Source organism: Phodopus roborovskii, unplaced genomic scaffold (genome assembly GCF_943737965.1).
Source record: "Phodopus roborovskii unplaced genomic scaffold, PHOROB, whole genome shotgun sequence".
Lineage (NCBI taxonomy): Eukaryota > Metazoa > Chordata > Mammalia > Rodentia > Cricetidae > Phodopus > Phodopus roborovskii.
In genome coordinates this window covers 30,951,698-30,965,199 of record NW_026126482.1, presented here as the reverse complement: position 1 = coordinate 30,965,199, position 13,502 = coordinate 30,951,698, and the positions used below count along the sequence as shown (strand labels likewise).

Here is a 13,502-nt window from a genome sequence, read left to right as displayed (position 1 = left end):
ACAATCTCAAAGATACACTGTAAAGTGAAAAAAAAAAAAGAAATAGAAGAAGTCACAGTGCTTTAATGTTTGAATTTTAAAAAGCATCCATCTATATTGTAAAATAACTCTAGAAGCATTCAAGCAAAACCAGAAACAACTGTTGTCATTGGAGAGGGGCCTAGGAGTCTGCAGGACATAGCCAGCAGGGAGACTTTATTTGAATATGGTGTTGAGTACATGTATTGTCTGTTTTATAACTGAAAATGAAAAACCGCCCTAGTACACTCTCCCACAGCTGGAGAGTATACACCATGACTCACACTCCTGGGCTGCTACCACAGCCCCACTGTGTCCCCAGACACAGAGTACTAAACTAGAATTAGAAGACTGAATTTCAGTCCTGCATCTCCTGTGGGACAATAAAGAAACACCCTATTTTGCTAAGGCATGAATAAAATACACTTCATAGGAAGAGATAAAATATTAAAGTGTACCTGCAATTCCAGGTCTTCTCATAGTAGAAGGCAAGGAAAGGTAAGCTAAGATGACAGTCCTCAAAACCTTCATAGTACAGTAAGAACTGTGACATTAACAAGAGTATGTGACAAAGCCAAATAAATACAAAGTGATCTTGCTTCCATCTCACCCCATGTCCCATTGGACTGTAAGCATCACATCTGGTCTCTCAAGAAAGAAGAGCATGGAGTACGAGATAAGAAAGACACATGCAAATTATAGTTGCAGGACAAAACATTCTATGTGACAAGATGTGACAAAGGTAAAATTAATCCGAGTCTTGAAGGATGAGTAAAAATTCAACAGGGTGGGAATACCCATTCTTTCCTAGACACCAGACATGGGAGTCCAAGGGCCCCATTAGTCTGCTCTCAGCAGCGAAGATGAACACATGTTCTGCTGAATGCTCATGGCACCCTCTCCAGTGGAAGGGAAACCAAGACTATGATGCACTGTGCTGCAGAGCTCATAAATGACACCCCAGCAAGAACACAAAGGAGGGCAGCAAGCCAGACCATCTAAGCAACTCTGTGGGGAAATATTAATAAAACAGGAATCTGAGCTATGAACAGGGAAAGAGATCCATACTGCAGGGGAAGACAATGCGAGGGAACAGAAAACAGAAGCAAACTAGTTACTAATGGGAAGGATGGGAGGCAAGGACACCAAAACCACTGCTACACCACTTAAAATCTTAATTTTATATTAAATTATAACAAATAAAATAATAAAGACAAACAGCTTTAAAAAAAAACAAAATTAGAGAATTTTATTTCCTGCAAAGTAGCTAGATTATTATACTTGTCAATGATTTAAAATGGAATATACTTATATTCCCCCAGTCTTTACAATTCTTGTATTTCCGTTTGCACTCAGATACATCTAGAGGCATGAGCAAAGCATATTGCATGAAAACAATTTAAATAAAAATATTTTTAAAAAGAAATGCATTGAAGCCTTAGAAGGCACCTAAAGACCAAATGCTGGAAACAGAATACCTTCACTACCATTAGCAGAAGTTGGGAACTTTTTTTCTTTTCACATGCTGAAACTCTTGTTTTCAACTTCAGGAGAAAAGTATGGAAGCTGCACATAATATAAGCCTAGTACTTGTGATGCTAAGGCAGGAGGATTGCAGAAGTTCCAGGTCACGCTGGGCTACAGAGTGAGTCTCGTTTCTACTTCCATACCCTCCAAAAGAGTGTTAACATACAGATTTTAAAAAGTGTAATTGCACCTTCTTAATACTGTAGAAACAAACAAACCCCAGAGGACTGAGCAATTGGCCCACGGAAATACTTCCCATTCACTCTTCTCTGTGGACACTATTCTGGCAATGGTTTTATAGGACTCAGAGGTGACAATCATTTAATGTGGGCCACAGATGGGGGCTTGAAGTCACTTAATAATGTGCTATGGAAGAGGTGTTGGGCCTTTCCCCGACAGATCAAACCCAGACACCATCAATCACAAGACCCTCAACTGTCTCACTGCAGAGGCAGAAGAGTGGGAGTCAAGGCAGCAGCAGAGCCCCTCACTTCCCTAGAGTGGACCCCTGTGCTATGTCACTAGCAGACAATTGCAACATATCTCAATAAAATAACCAGCTCAAAGTTAGTCATTGATTTTATTTTATGATAAGCTGAACTTGTGAGAAACAAAGTGTACCATCTTCGGAGAGGTAGTTGAAATTCTTCTTTCTTGAAAATATGATATGAGCATTTTCAAATTTCTCTTTATACTTTCAAGCAACTTTTCAAAAAAAAATTCAAGGTTAATAATGCTTTCATAAAATTCAGTGAGTAAGCTGTAACATGAGTTCTAATAGGTCTTAATAATATTCCTTTCTCTGCCCAGCCATCTCACTTCCTGTCTGTCTGTTAGCTAGTGACAAGCTCCACCCTCTGATCTTAAGACACACTTTATTTGTACAAACAAGATAACACCACAGTAAGTTGTTTTCTCTTCTTAAAGAAGTAAATACTTGATAAGCTGTGTCTGACCATTATTAGCCTGATGGGGCCACTCAGGGCTCTGGACAGAAGGACACATCCTCTAGGCAGGAAATGAAATACTCTTTTTTAAAGATTGATATTGTTTGGCTATGGTATGTGTCTGTGAGGGGATGTGCATGTGTGTGTGTGGTATCTGTGGAGACCTGAAGAGGGCGCTGGAGTCTGTGCAGCTGGAGCTCAGGTAGTTGCAAACAGTCCAACATGAGCAGCAGGAGATTGGAGCTTGGATAGCTCCAGTGTTCTGGGTCTGAGATCACTCCGCCACTTGATCTCCACAGGCCTCAGGAGAGTCAGAGAGGGAGTAAGTCATGAAGTACACTATGGGGAGCTGCATGCCAAGAGTGGCTAAGAGCCATTGCCTAGCATCTGCAAGCCTAACTTCTGAGGCTCATGGGCCACAACACCTAATACAAGCCAATTTCCTCTGCCCAGGCTGATTTTGAATGAATCAGGCTGGGGATCCTGTCCTGCCTCTTATTCCTGCTCATGCTCTGTGTAGATTGGAAGTTGGGGTTGAGGAGAAAGAAGGTCTACCTCAGCCCCAAGCGTAAGTTTTGTTTACCAACCCATCTCTTAAAGCATGAGTTACTGCCGATTTCCACTTATTTGTGCCACAGAGGTAAAAAGCATATACTCTGGAGCAGGATTTCTGTTTCAGCTTCCTCATGGGTGGGACAGGTTCATATTTGTCGAGTGTGTAGTACATGCTATCTGTGTAGGCATACATGCTTCACAAAGTATGTGAAGGTCAAAGGGCACCTTTTTGGAGTCAGGTCTCTCCTTTCACCTTTACATGGGTTTTCGGAGTTGAACTTAATTCTGTCAGGTTTGTGTAGCAAACATCCTTTTACCCCCAAGCCACACCACTAGCTCAAGGAAACCCACTTTCAAAAGCTATGTGAATGCTGAATAAGTTATGTGCATGCGAAGCTCTGAAAGAGGCGCCAGCTACATGGTGGACTTTTAATGGTTGCTTTATTATAACCTGCAACCATAATAAAGACCTCTTTGGCTCTCATTCTCATTGTAAATTCTTAGGCTAACTAGTAGAGCAGAATTCTGGGATCTGTGGGTTCCAGGGTGCATCATTTTAGCAGCAACACAATCACTGCCCTGTGCACTACTTTTACCTCCTGATCCCTGCAGCTGCAGTAGCCAAATGAACTAGGCTAACATGTAAAAGATAATGTTTAATTTTAGTATCCCACTTAAAGGAAAATATATACATATAACATCAAAGTTAGGCTCAAGGAAACATGATCTGATACTTAAAAATGATGTGGTTAAAAGGAGGCCAGAGCTTTTGGATTAGGTTAGCATGGATTAGACACTGTGAAAGCAGCAAACAGCTGAGCTAGGACTGTAGCTGTGGTGACAATCACATGGCCATCTCCAGAAGGAAGGCATTTTAATACATGGAAGCAGTTTTTATATTCAAAGAGTTGTTCATATGTGCTGTATTCTGTGGCTGGGTTATTTGTTTGTCTTTAGAGGGGAATTGAGGGGATAAATTTAGTCTTTTCTTGAAGTTTTACATCCCTGTATTTCAAGACCACAACCCGAGTGTGGCTTTTGTTTAAGGATGTGTGTCAGTGAAACAGTAAGGAAATGCTGTCCGTTAGACATTTATTCAAAATCTCCTGATATTTAGCAACATCCTTAAAATCACTTTAAAAGCATTTTTGTCTTTGCCAAAGATGGAAAATAGAGTCACATGCACAAATGGCTCTGGGCAATCTGCTACAGAACTGTTTTAAGCACGGCATCAACACACCAGATCAATAACTTGTTTCTTTATCTGCACATGCCATGAGAAATCTGGCTACCATAGAGTGCCTGATCAATTAAAAACTGAATTTGCTATTTCCAGACAGCAGATAGCTCGAGGCTCTGTAGGGCCAGCAGGCAGGGATCCAAATCCCATCTCTCTCTGGAAGCACAGCTCACAGCACTCTGATGGCTGTGTTATGTTGGAGCACAGGGGAGTGGGGGAGATGAGGACTTGACAACACAGTGGCTGCATCCAGATTAAAGGAGGCAGCCATTACTCCTCAAACAGTGGGAGCTGGGTACAAGAGCCAGGTGAAAAGACTTTTTCTGCTTTGCATCTCTATACCATCTGATTAATGGACATCAATATATGCCTTCTGCAATGAGACTGTACATTGGCTTTCAAGGTGTGATGCCAGTATTTACAAAACTGATATCACCAAGATGCCCAACCACTTAGGAAAGAAAGACTGTTGATGTGGGGGGGTTTCCTCTATATACTTCTGCTCAAAGCAGAGCTGATAAAATCTCACTTCACATTTTAATTTCTTACTTTATTATATTATATCATAATTTTATTATATAAAACTTTACCAAGCACTAGCAGATAAGGTTCCCAAACATTTCTGCATAAACAGTTCTTAAGCTAGTCTTGGGAGGTGTGGGTTATTGAAATAAACTTTTTGTATGTTTGATATTACAATTTTAAAAAAATGTGCTTGGGGTGTGAGGAGAAATTGCTCAGTGGTTAAGAGCTCTGGTTGCTTGACTGGGTCCAATTCTATGAACCCATATGGGGGCTCACGACCATCTGTAACTCTAATTCCAGGGGAATCACATTTCCTCTTCTGGCCTCCATAGTTACTGTGTACACATGATACGCAAACATATATGCAGGCAAAGCACATAAAGTAAAATAATACACTAAAAATGCTTGGACTGGGCTCAGTGTCTAAGTGCTTGCCATGCATGTGAGGGCTGTAGTTAGACTCCCCAGGACTCACATAAAGCTAGGGAGATGTGGTGAGTGCTGGAAATACAGAATTTGTGGATTCCCAGTGAACTGGCTGGCCAGACCAGCTGGGTTCGGTGAGAGACTCTGCTGTGGTGTATAAAATGGAGAGCACCCAGGAACCATCAACTTGGGCTCTCCACATGCTTGTGCACACATATGCATACATGCCTGAATAGTCACACATGTGCCCATACACAGAAAAACATGTATACACAGACATACAAATAAAATGTCCTAACACATCATTACATTTATCTCATGAGGAATCTTTCTCAGTTTTTTTTTTTTTTTTTTTTTTTTTTTTTGAAGGGGGTGGGCAGGCATCGTGGCAGGAGCAAGCTAAGGACCCTGTGCATACCTGGAAAGAACTGTACCAGTCAGCTAGTTACTGAGCTCTGGAATAATCTTCCCATGTGTGTTCATGTCTGCACATACATACATGTTTATGTGGGTATACCTGTATGTGGTATATGTGTATATGGGTATGTGTACTTGTGGAGGTCAACTAAAGCTCAAAGGAGCTGTCTATCTGTATTTATTTTTGATAATTAGTCTCTTACTGTCCTAGAGGTCACCAAATAGACTAGTTGATAGTGAGCATCAACATTGGTATTAAAACCCAGTTTTCTTTTACTTGGGTTTTGAGAATGAAATTAGGTCCTTTACCATTGAATGTCAACCATCTTATCAGCTGAGCTACCTATTTACCTGCCTTCACACAATCTTTAAGATGAAAACACAATAATTAAAAAAATGTTCATTTTATAAATAATTAGCGTGGGGTCATACTGGTCAATACATTTCAGCTCCATGATCACTCACATTTGCCCTTCCTCATCTAACTGCTCACACGTGTTTCAACATTGCTTATGGTAATACCTCACTCACTTAAACCTTTTCTAAGAATGAACTCTTCCTAAAAGTTTTTAAGACATGTATATTTTCCCCCCAAAACACCAATGTTTCCATAAATAGAATATATACATCCCCATTGTTTTCAAACAACATGTTTCATGATACAAACTCATCCTAATGATTGACCCTGGGGTTGTTAAAATGCATTAGGTATCTGGGTCTTGGGGTCCTGGGCAGCTGCACTTTCAGAGGTCTTATTAACAGATGCTAATCTTTATAGCCCATTCTTGCTCTTATTTGGTAGGCTGCCACTTCTTCCTAGGACTCTGGAATGCCGAACTAGCTTTTTCTAAATTGCTGTTGGGGTTGACTTTGTGGATTGGGCAAGCAGACATGTATGTTGGATAGAGTATTTAAACATAAGAACAGATTGTTGGTGGGAGAGGGATTGACGATAAAATGAGGTGGTGGTAGGGGATGGGTTTCAACAGTCCTCTGAGCAGTCTGGGCCAGGTTGGTTCCCCTGCCAGTTCTGAGCTGAGATTTGAGTTAGCCTGATCACTGCATAAGCAAGATCTTGGGCTGAAACAAGCACTGATGTTCACCTTCCTTGTACTGGGAGGTGAAGTTGTCAAGCGCATTCACACACAGCTATTTTCTAAGATACATCAATTTGTTTGCAGTATATTGAAATATATATTAAAATTATAGCCATCACCAAAAGACAAAGAAAAAACCCACTTCAACAAATGCAGATAATATATAATAATTTTTTTCCTGAAGCATAGCCATTAGCTTATGTCTATGTACATAGAAAAATTCTTAACTCGACTTTCTGCTAAAGTCAAGATGTGCCTTGCAAAACCTAGAGGGTGCTACAGCAACAACACATTAGAGATGCAATAGTGGGGAGCAGATTAATCCACTGAGATGAACTGATTTAGAATGTACTCAGCTTTGCAGATGGTAAAAGGCTCTACAGACTTGCACCAAGTTTTCTAACTTTTTCCTTCAAAGCGGTTTCATATTTTATAGTGGCTTTTTTACATTAGCAGATTATAAACATCTGTGTTTAACTAATAAACCTAGATTTCCCTTGGACACATAAATTCCGATAAAAATCTAACAAGAAAAAGAAAGACAAAGAGAAAAAGAGAGATGCATCTTTTATGTGTATAATATTTTCCTCAGGATGAAACGTGCAGTCTATTGAGCATGTTCATTGACCTGCATTTAAGTAGGAATATTCTAATTATAGCCTGCCCTAACTTACCTGTGACTTAGAGGAAGGAAAAACTCAGTTCTGAACTGATATTGTGTGCCCTGAAAGGCCTGCAGGTGGGAAACCTCTCCTAGCAGTTAGTATACTGTTTTCAGAAACTGTAAGCTTTAGATATTAAAATAGCAGAGGGCAAAAATGGATTAAAATATAATCAGATCCCTTGCTATGCTGGGCTGCCTTTCCTGATGTTCCCTTCACTTAGAATGGATAAAAGAGAACATGCACTGGTCAATTCTGCTTAAATGGTCTTTTAAAAAAGTTATTATTGGAAAAATTCTTGATAACAATTTTTTTTTTTTTAATGGACAGACAATGGTCCAAAATGAAGTTCTCTAGGTTCCAAGTGACATTTTCAAGTTTCCCAACATCTATTTAGGTACATACTTTGCTGTTCAGCTTTGTTTGCTTTTTGCAATAGCATTTAAGAGAAAATTGAGTGATCGTTTACCACCTACACAAAAGCTTTAGGGTGTGATTAAGAAAGGAGCTGTCCTCACTGAAACAGTGTGTTTGTTTAACCTGGGGACTTTCCTCTGTCTGGGCTTAGGCAGGAGCAGCCTGGCTGTGGTGGAGGGGGAGGGTGACAGGAAAGCAAACACACCTGACTCCCTGAGACCAGGCTGGAACACTAACTACTCTTTGTAATGACAACTGTTTTAGCACTCACCAGTAGGCAGGACTATCATTTCACTGACCCACTGTAATTTGGGATGAAATCCCAGGAAATGACGCCGCCAGCTGAGGCATAGCAGTTGCATTCTGAGCTCACTCAACATGATGAACCCCCTGAAATGCTGAGTTTTTCTTTTTTTGGCACACAGGACATCAAGGGAAAAAGGAACATTGAAAGCATAGCCGGAGAGAGAAGAATATGAGCACATTCACTTTCCAGACCTAGCCTGCATTTATTTTACTCCCCCAGCTCCAGTATTATGGAAAGTTTCAATCATATAGAAAAATACACAGAGGAACGAACCCCCACAAAGCCATCACTCAGGTTCCATAATTGTCAACATATGGCCCAGCTTACTTCATGCACCGTATCCTCTCCTTGGGATTTTTTTTTTTTTAAAGCAGTTTCCAGACAAGCAATGTTTTATTTTGTGTATGGTTTCATTTACAATACACATGTATATTTTTCTAACAATCACTCCAGAAATCTCATTGAGCATGAGATATTTGAATCAACTTTAATCACATCTTGTAATACATTTTACACTCAAAGCTATGCACCTAGAAAACTGATTTGCCTAAATGTAATTGGATAATTAAAATGATAAAGTAGTTTGAAATACAACTCTCTATTATCTATTTAAGGTAGGGGGGGGGGAATCACTCAGTCTCCAACTGAGAAGGTAGTACATGATCATGTCTTCCTATGGCTCTAGTCTTTGTGGACATTTCCGATCAACGATGAAGCAGAAGTAGTGTGGTTAAGATTTACCTGCATAGGGCTTGGGAAGTGCGGGGAGATTGCTAAAGGGCCAGGAGCTGCCTACAACACCTCACCCCTTCTCTACAAACATACAGAGTAAAAGAGAATACCAACAGACCAATTTTTATGGGTTCAAAATCACTCATCTAGCAGGCAAGCTCCTCATAATAATTTACTTAGTAATCTGAGAGCAGAGATCAAAAGGAATTCCATCTACTATTTCTGTTCACTTCTTCACTGCCAGTGACTAATTTGTAGGAGAATGACGTCCTCACAAGATGAAGCCAAAATCATCTGAGGTGACTTTGATACAATGCCACAAAGGATATGAAGAGGAGGCCAGTAGGAGCTACAGATGGCTAAGCTCCATTAAGACTTCTAATAAAAGAATAAAGGCATTTCCCTCATCTGTGAATTTTAAAATGATAGAAGTAGGGAAAATTCAGAGAACTCAAGTGAAACCTTTGATTTGTCAAAGCTTTTGAAAATTTGTTGTTCTTAAATGCTAACTTTAGTCATCAATGCACTTATACTCAGTAGAGAGTCTCATGGGGGGGGGGGGTTGATACTCCCCACTGCAGTCTGGCCAGTCTTGGGCTGGTGCTCTTACAGGACTATTATTCACCTTCTCACAGCACTTCCAGATGTTAATGGCTCCTGCTCTCTTTTCAACCAATCCCTCCTTTCTGCTAAGTAAGTGACTGAGGATGGAAAACATGACTCTGAAACTAGTCTTTAGTATCACACATCTCCACAAAGCATAAACACGGCCATTAAAATTTTCTGGTGCTAAAGTCAATTAGTCCCTTGTTACACACTAGAAACTCTAAGTTCTTTGACGTTCCATCAACTGCTGGCACATTTGTTTTGTCTCTTGAGCCCAGACATCTCTCTATTCTCAACTGAGGAATACCTTTTTACATTAGCCATTTTGGCTGGTAGAAAAACTTCCCATTGTGTCTGCCTGCAAATTCGTAAGTAAAGACTCAAATTTATAGTAGCATTTCGCCTGTGTGATTTGTTTGCTTCCTTTTCAAATCACCTCAAATTAACGGAGTTATTGGAACATTTCATGGCATAGACTTTCCATACAAGACTCAGAAAACCTGTGATGTTTCTCCATGAAAATGTAGAGTACTAGGAGTTCTAATATTGGTACCAAACATGAATTTTGATTTTAAAAAGATATTTTTTATTTTATGTGTATGAGCTTTCTGACTGCACGTATGTTTGTGCACGACATGTGTACAGTGCCTATAGAGGCTAGATGAGGACTGTGGATGACCTGGGATAGGAGATACAGATAGTTTTAAGTCACCATGGGGGCACTGGGAATTAAACCAGAGTCTTCTAGAAGAGCAACCAAAGCTCTTAACTACCAAGGCATCTTTCCAACCCCTGATTTTTGTATTTTTTAAAGGAGCCCCATTTTTTTTTTTTTTTTTTAACAATTATGTGGTGAAATGCTTATTGGTAAAAACACCTGAAGTTCTTCAAATGCAAGGGGTGGAAAGTTTGCACACCAATTGAACAGGAATGGCTGTGGGTCTTTCTCAATTAACAGAAGGGTGCACAGGAGCCCTTACATCTCAGTCTTCTGCCTTGCCAGTCTTGGAAAGGGCATTTCAGATAACAGGTCATGTGCTGCTGCTTGTATACATTATTTGATACACAGCAAGTATCAGAACAACAGAGAATCAAGATTTGATAGTAAAGGTTTCAACTGTCTCTCGCCATTCCAAAGCCTGGTTCATTCACCATAGTATTTCAAAAGAAAACATCAATCAACTAAAATAGTAATCACCACCTACATCTCAAGAGAATATCTGAACTGTCTATGAGATCTGACATTTCACTGATAGCTTATTGCTGAACTTGGCTTGGGGCAGGGCTGGGGAATGAGCCCAGGGCTTCCTGCATGCTGGATAAGTACACTTCCACAGAGCAACAGCTCAAGCCCCTGTAACACATTCTAACTCAGAAAAAAACAAAACAAAACAACCCTCCCAAAACAAACAAACAAACAAACAAGCAGTTCAGTTCAGAAATAGAAATCTGTTTAACTTACAAGAAATTTTAAAATAGAAATATAAATGTAACTGGTCATGCATTCCAAAATCAGCACATACTAGTGAAAACTAGAGTGATCTAGGTCTGGGAGGCATCACAACAAGCACTCCCTCTACTTATTTCGTACTTAGAACAGCAATTGTTGTCAAATGCTCTAATCCCAGACACACTAACCACATGCTTCTCTTACCTTGTGATCATATGGATTGTAGGAATGAAACACCCGAGAGAGATCTTTTGTCCTTTGCTTTTTCTGTGGAAGAAAAAAAAATCACAAATATTTGAATTGACAGGCATCAGGAAATACATGTGTATGCATTTTTGTATTTATTTATAGGTAAACCATTGCTTGGTGAAAGTGGACACCAGTCAACTGATCTATAGGGCAACTGTCATGAGCAGGCAGGCTATCTCTTCCTAGAACAATGGTCTCAACTTTCCTAATGTGTGTCCTTTAATATAGTTCCTCGGGTGGTGATGTCTAACCATAAAATTACTTTTATTGCTACTTCATAATTATAATTTTGCCACTGTTATGAATAGTAATGTAAAGAACTTTGAAGTTTAGAAGAGTTTTGCCAAAGGGGTCACACAGGACCCATAGGTTCAGAACCGCTGTCCTAGAAGGTTTTGTAACCAGAGCTACTATCATCACAAACTATTTCCAAGTACACACCTAGGAACTAGAGTGAAGACAAAGAAACATCAACACACATTTGGGGTACTTTCAATTTCTTTTAAATGCTATCAACTGATCCTCAAGCACTAGAATCTACTTGAGTGACATTGCTGCTCAACTAGGCTGCCTGGCACAACTTGAGTGAGTCTACTTGAGCCTGCAGTTGTTGGGGGACCTTAATTATGAAGTAGTTCTGCAGCCCTGGTACCTGGCACGATGTATCCTGTACACAGCACACAGTCAACATATAATGGCTTAAGAATCCGTGACATACTTGAGGCAGAGAAGCATGGAGCCATCACAAGCCTCGCTGGCAGCTGTGAAAAGACAGGCCCTTCACTTATAACAAAGTGGTCTTCTGAAGCTAAACCCAGACTTTACTCAAGACTTCAAGCCTGCTCCCCAGGCTCTGTGACAAGGATAAATATGGGGTTCTCCTGTCATGCTCAGCTTGAAGAGAAGCTTGTTTACTTGCTGCTGCATGCTTATATGGTTTCATACCAGTTTTATGAGCAAGCATGTGTACATACAACACATAAACATATACTGTTATTACTGTCAAAGGTAGGAGGCTGTTCTAGATTGCTGTAACATTTCTTTCCATTTCATACTGCTCCCTCATCAAACTTGTGTATACAGACTATCATTCATCTGTTAGGAGCTCTGAAATCCAAATGTTTCTTCCAAATCATTCTTTCTGTTTGTTTATATTTTTGTTTTGTTTTATTTTGTTTTAAGACAGGACATCACTCCTTACCCTACTGCTCTAGCCTCCTGAGTGCTGGGACTGAAGGTATATCCTACTATACCAGGCTACACATCAAGTTTTGATACAATAGTAGTCTTTACACACACATTTCTATAAGCCTGAAAGTTTGTATTATTTTAAGAAATAAATTGTGTATGTCCAGTTTCAGGACCAAATTCTATGCATACTTATGATATTGATATGGTCAACTTGCACCCTGCCCTATACTGTTCCTTCCAGTTTGCCACTGTACCAGGAGTAAATGAAGACCTGAGCTTGAGAAGGGCACTCTTGAGATGCTTTCTCCTCCATTCAGGTTAGACCTGTTCTAAATGTACAGAACTGATTGTTTTCTAGAAAAGACACACATGACTTTCTCTTCTTGTGGCAGAATTTATTATATTTATCTCTTGTCCAGCATGGAATCAGTTTCTATTAATTTTACATTCTGCCATACAAGTAACCCATAATGTCTGTGAGATTCAACTAACATGTAACTGGGCTGCTTCTGTTGGAATGAATTCTTTGCCAAGTATCCATGAGGCCTGGGGCAACATTTGCTACCTACTCAAGTCTTCTTGAGTATGTCCACCACATACCCCCAGATTGCCAGGGATCTGACTTAGATCTGATCATAATTAAGGTTGCATCTGAAAGTCATTTAAACACACTCAGAGTTGTGAAATAGGGTACAGGTCTGTCAGAAAACTATCTTGAGAGGAACAATTCCATGGGCAGAGTTTCAAATCAGTTGGCCTTATTGTCACATTCTGACGTCCACTGATGGCCATCTTTTCCTGCTCAAGTCCTGCCTCTTCTGCCCCTCTCAATCAGCACTTCCAACTACCCCACTGAAGTGATATAATCCCCTTTGCTCTTTGCCTGCAGAGTAGAGATGTGTCTTTAAGAAATCAGGAAACAGGAAACAGTTCCCTTGGTTAATGAAATATTAGTCCTATGAGCCTTGGAGTGTATTTTGAATACTTGTCCACTAGAGCTTTCATTAGCTTATGATTTTCTCTTTCCTTCCTTTACACGCACTTAGTTGGTGGAATGGTTCTTGGCTGTACTTCAGTCAAAAGAAATATGACGAACACTAACACTTCCTTCAGTGGGAGATTTGATGTAACTTACT

The 13,502-nt window shown here is 40.0% G+C and overlaps 1 protein-coding gene across 1 annotated transcript in view; it reads right to left on the bottom strand.

The window, feature by feature from the left end:
- Cdkal1 (CDK5 regulatory subunit associated protein 1 like 1) overlaps positions 1 to 13,502 on the bottom strand; it is a 541,752-nt gene that overhangs the window by 100,677 nt on the left and 427,573 nt on the right. The window contains exon 13 of the mRNA XM_051194503.1: positions 11,131 to 11,193. Coding sequence (XP_051050460.1) covers positions 11,131 to 11,193 — 63 coding nt within the window. The remainder of the gene's footprint in view (positions 1 to 11,130; positions 11,194 to 13,502) is intronic.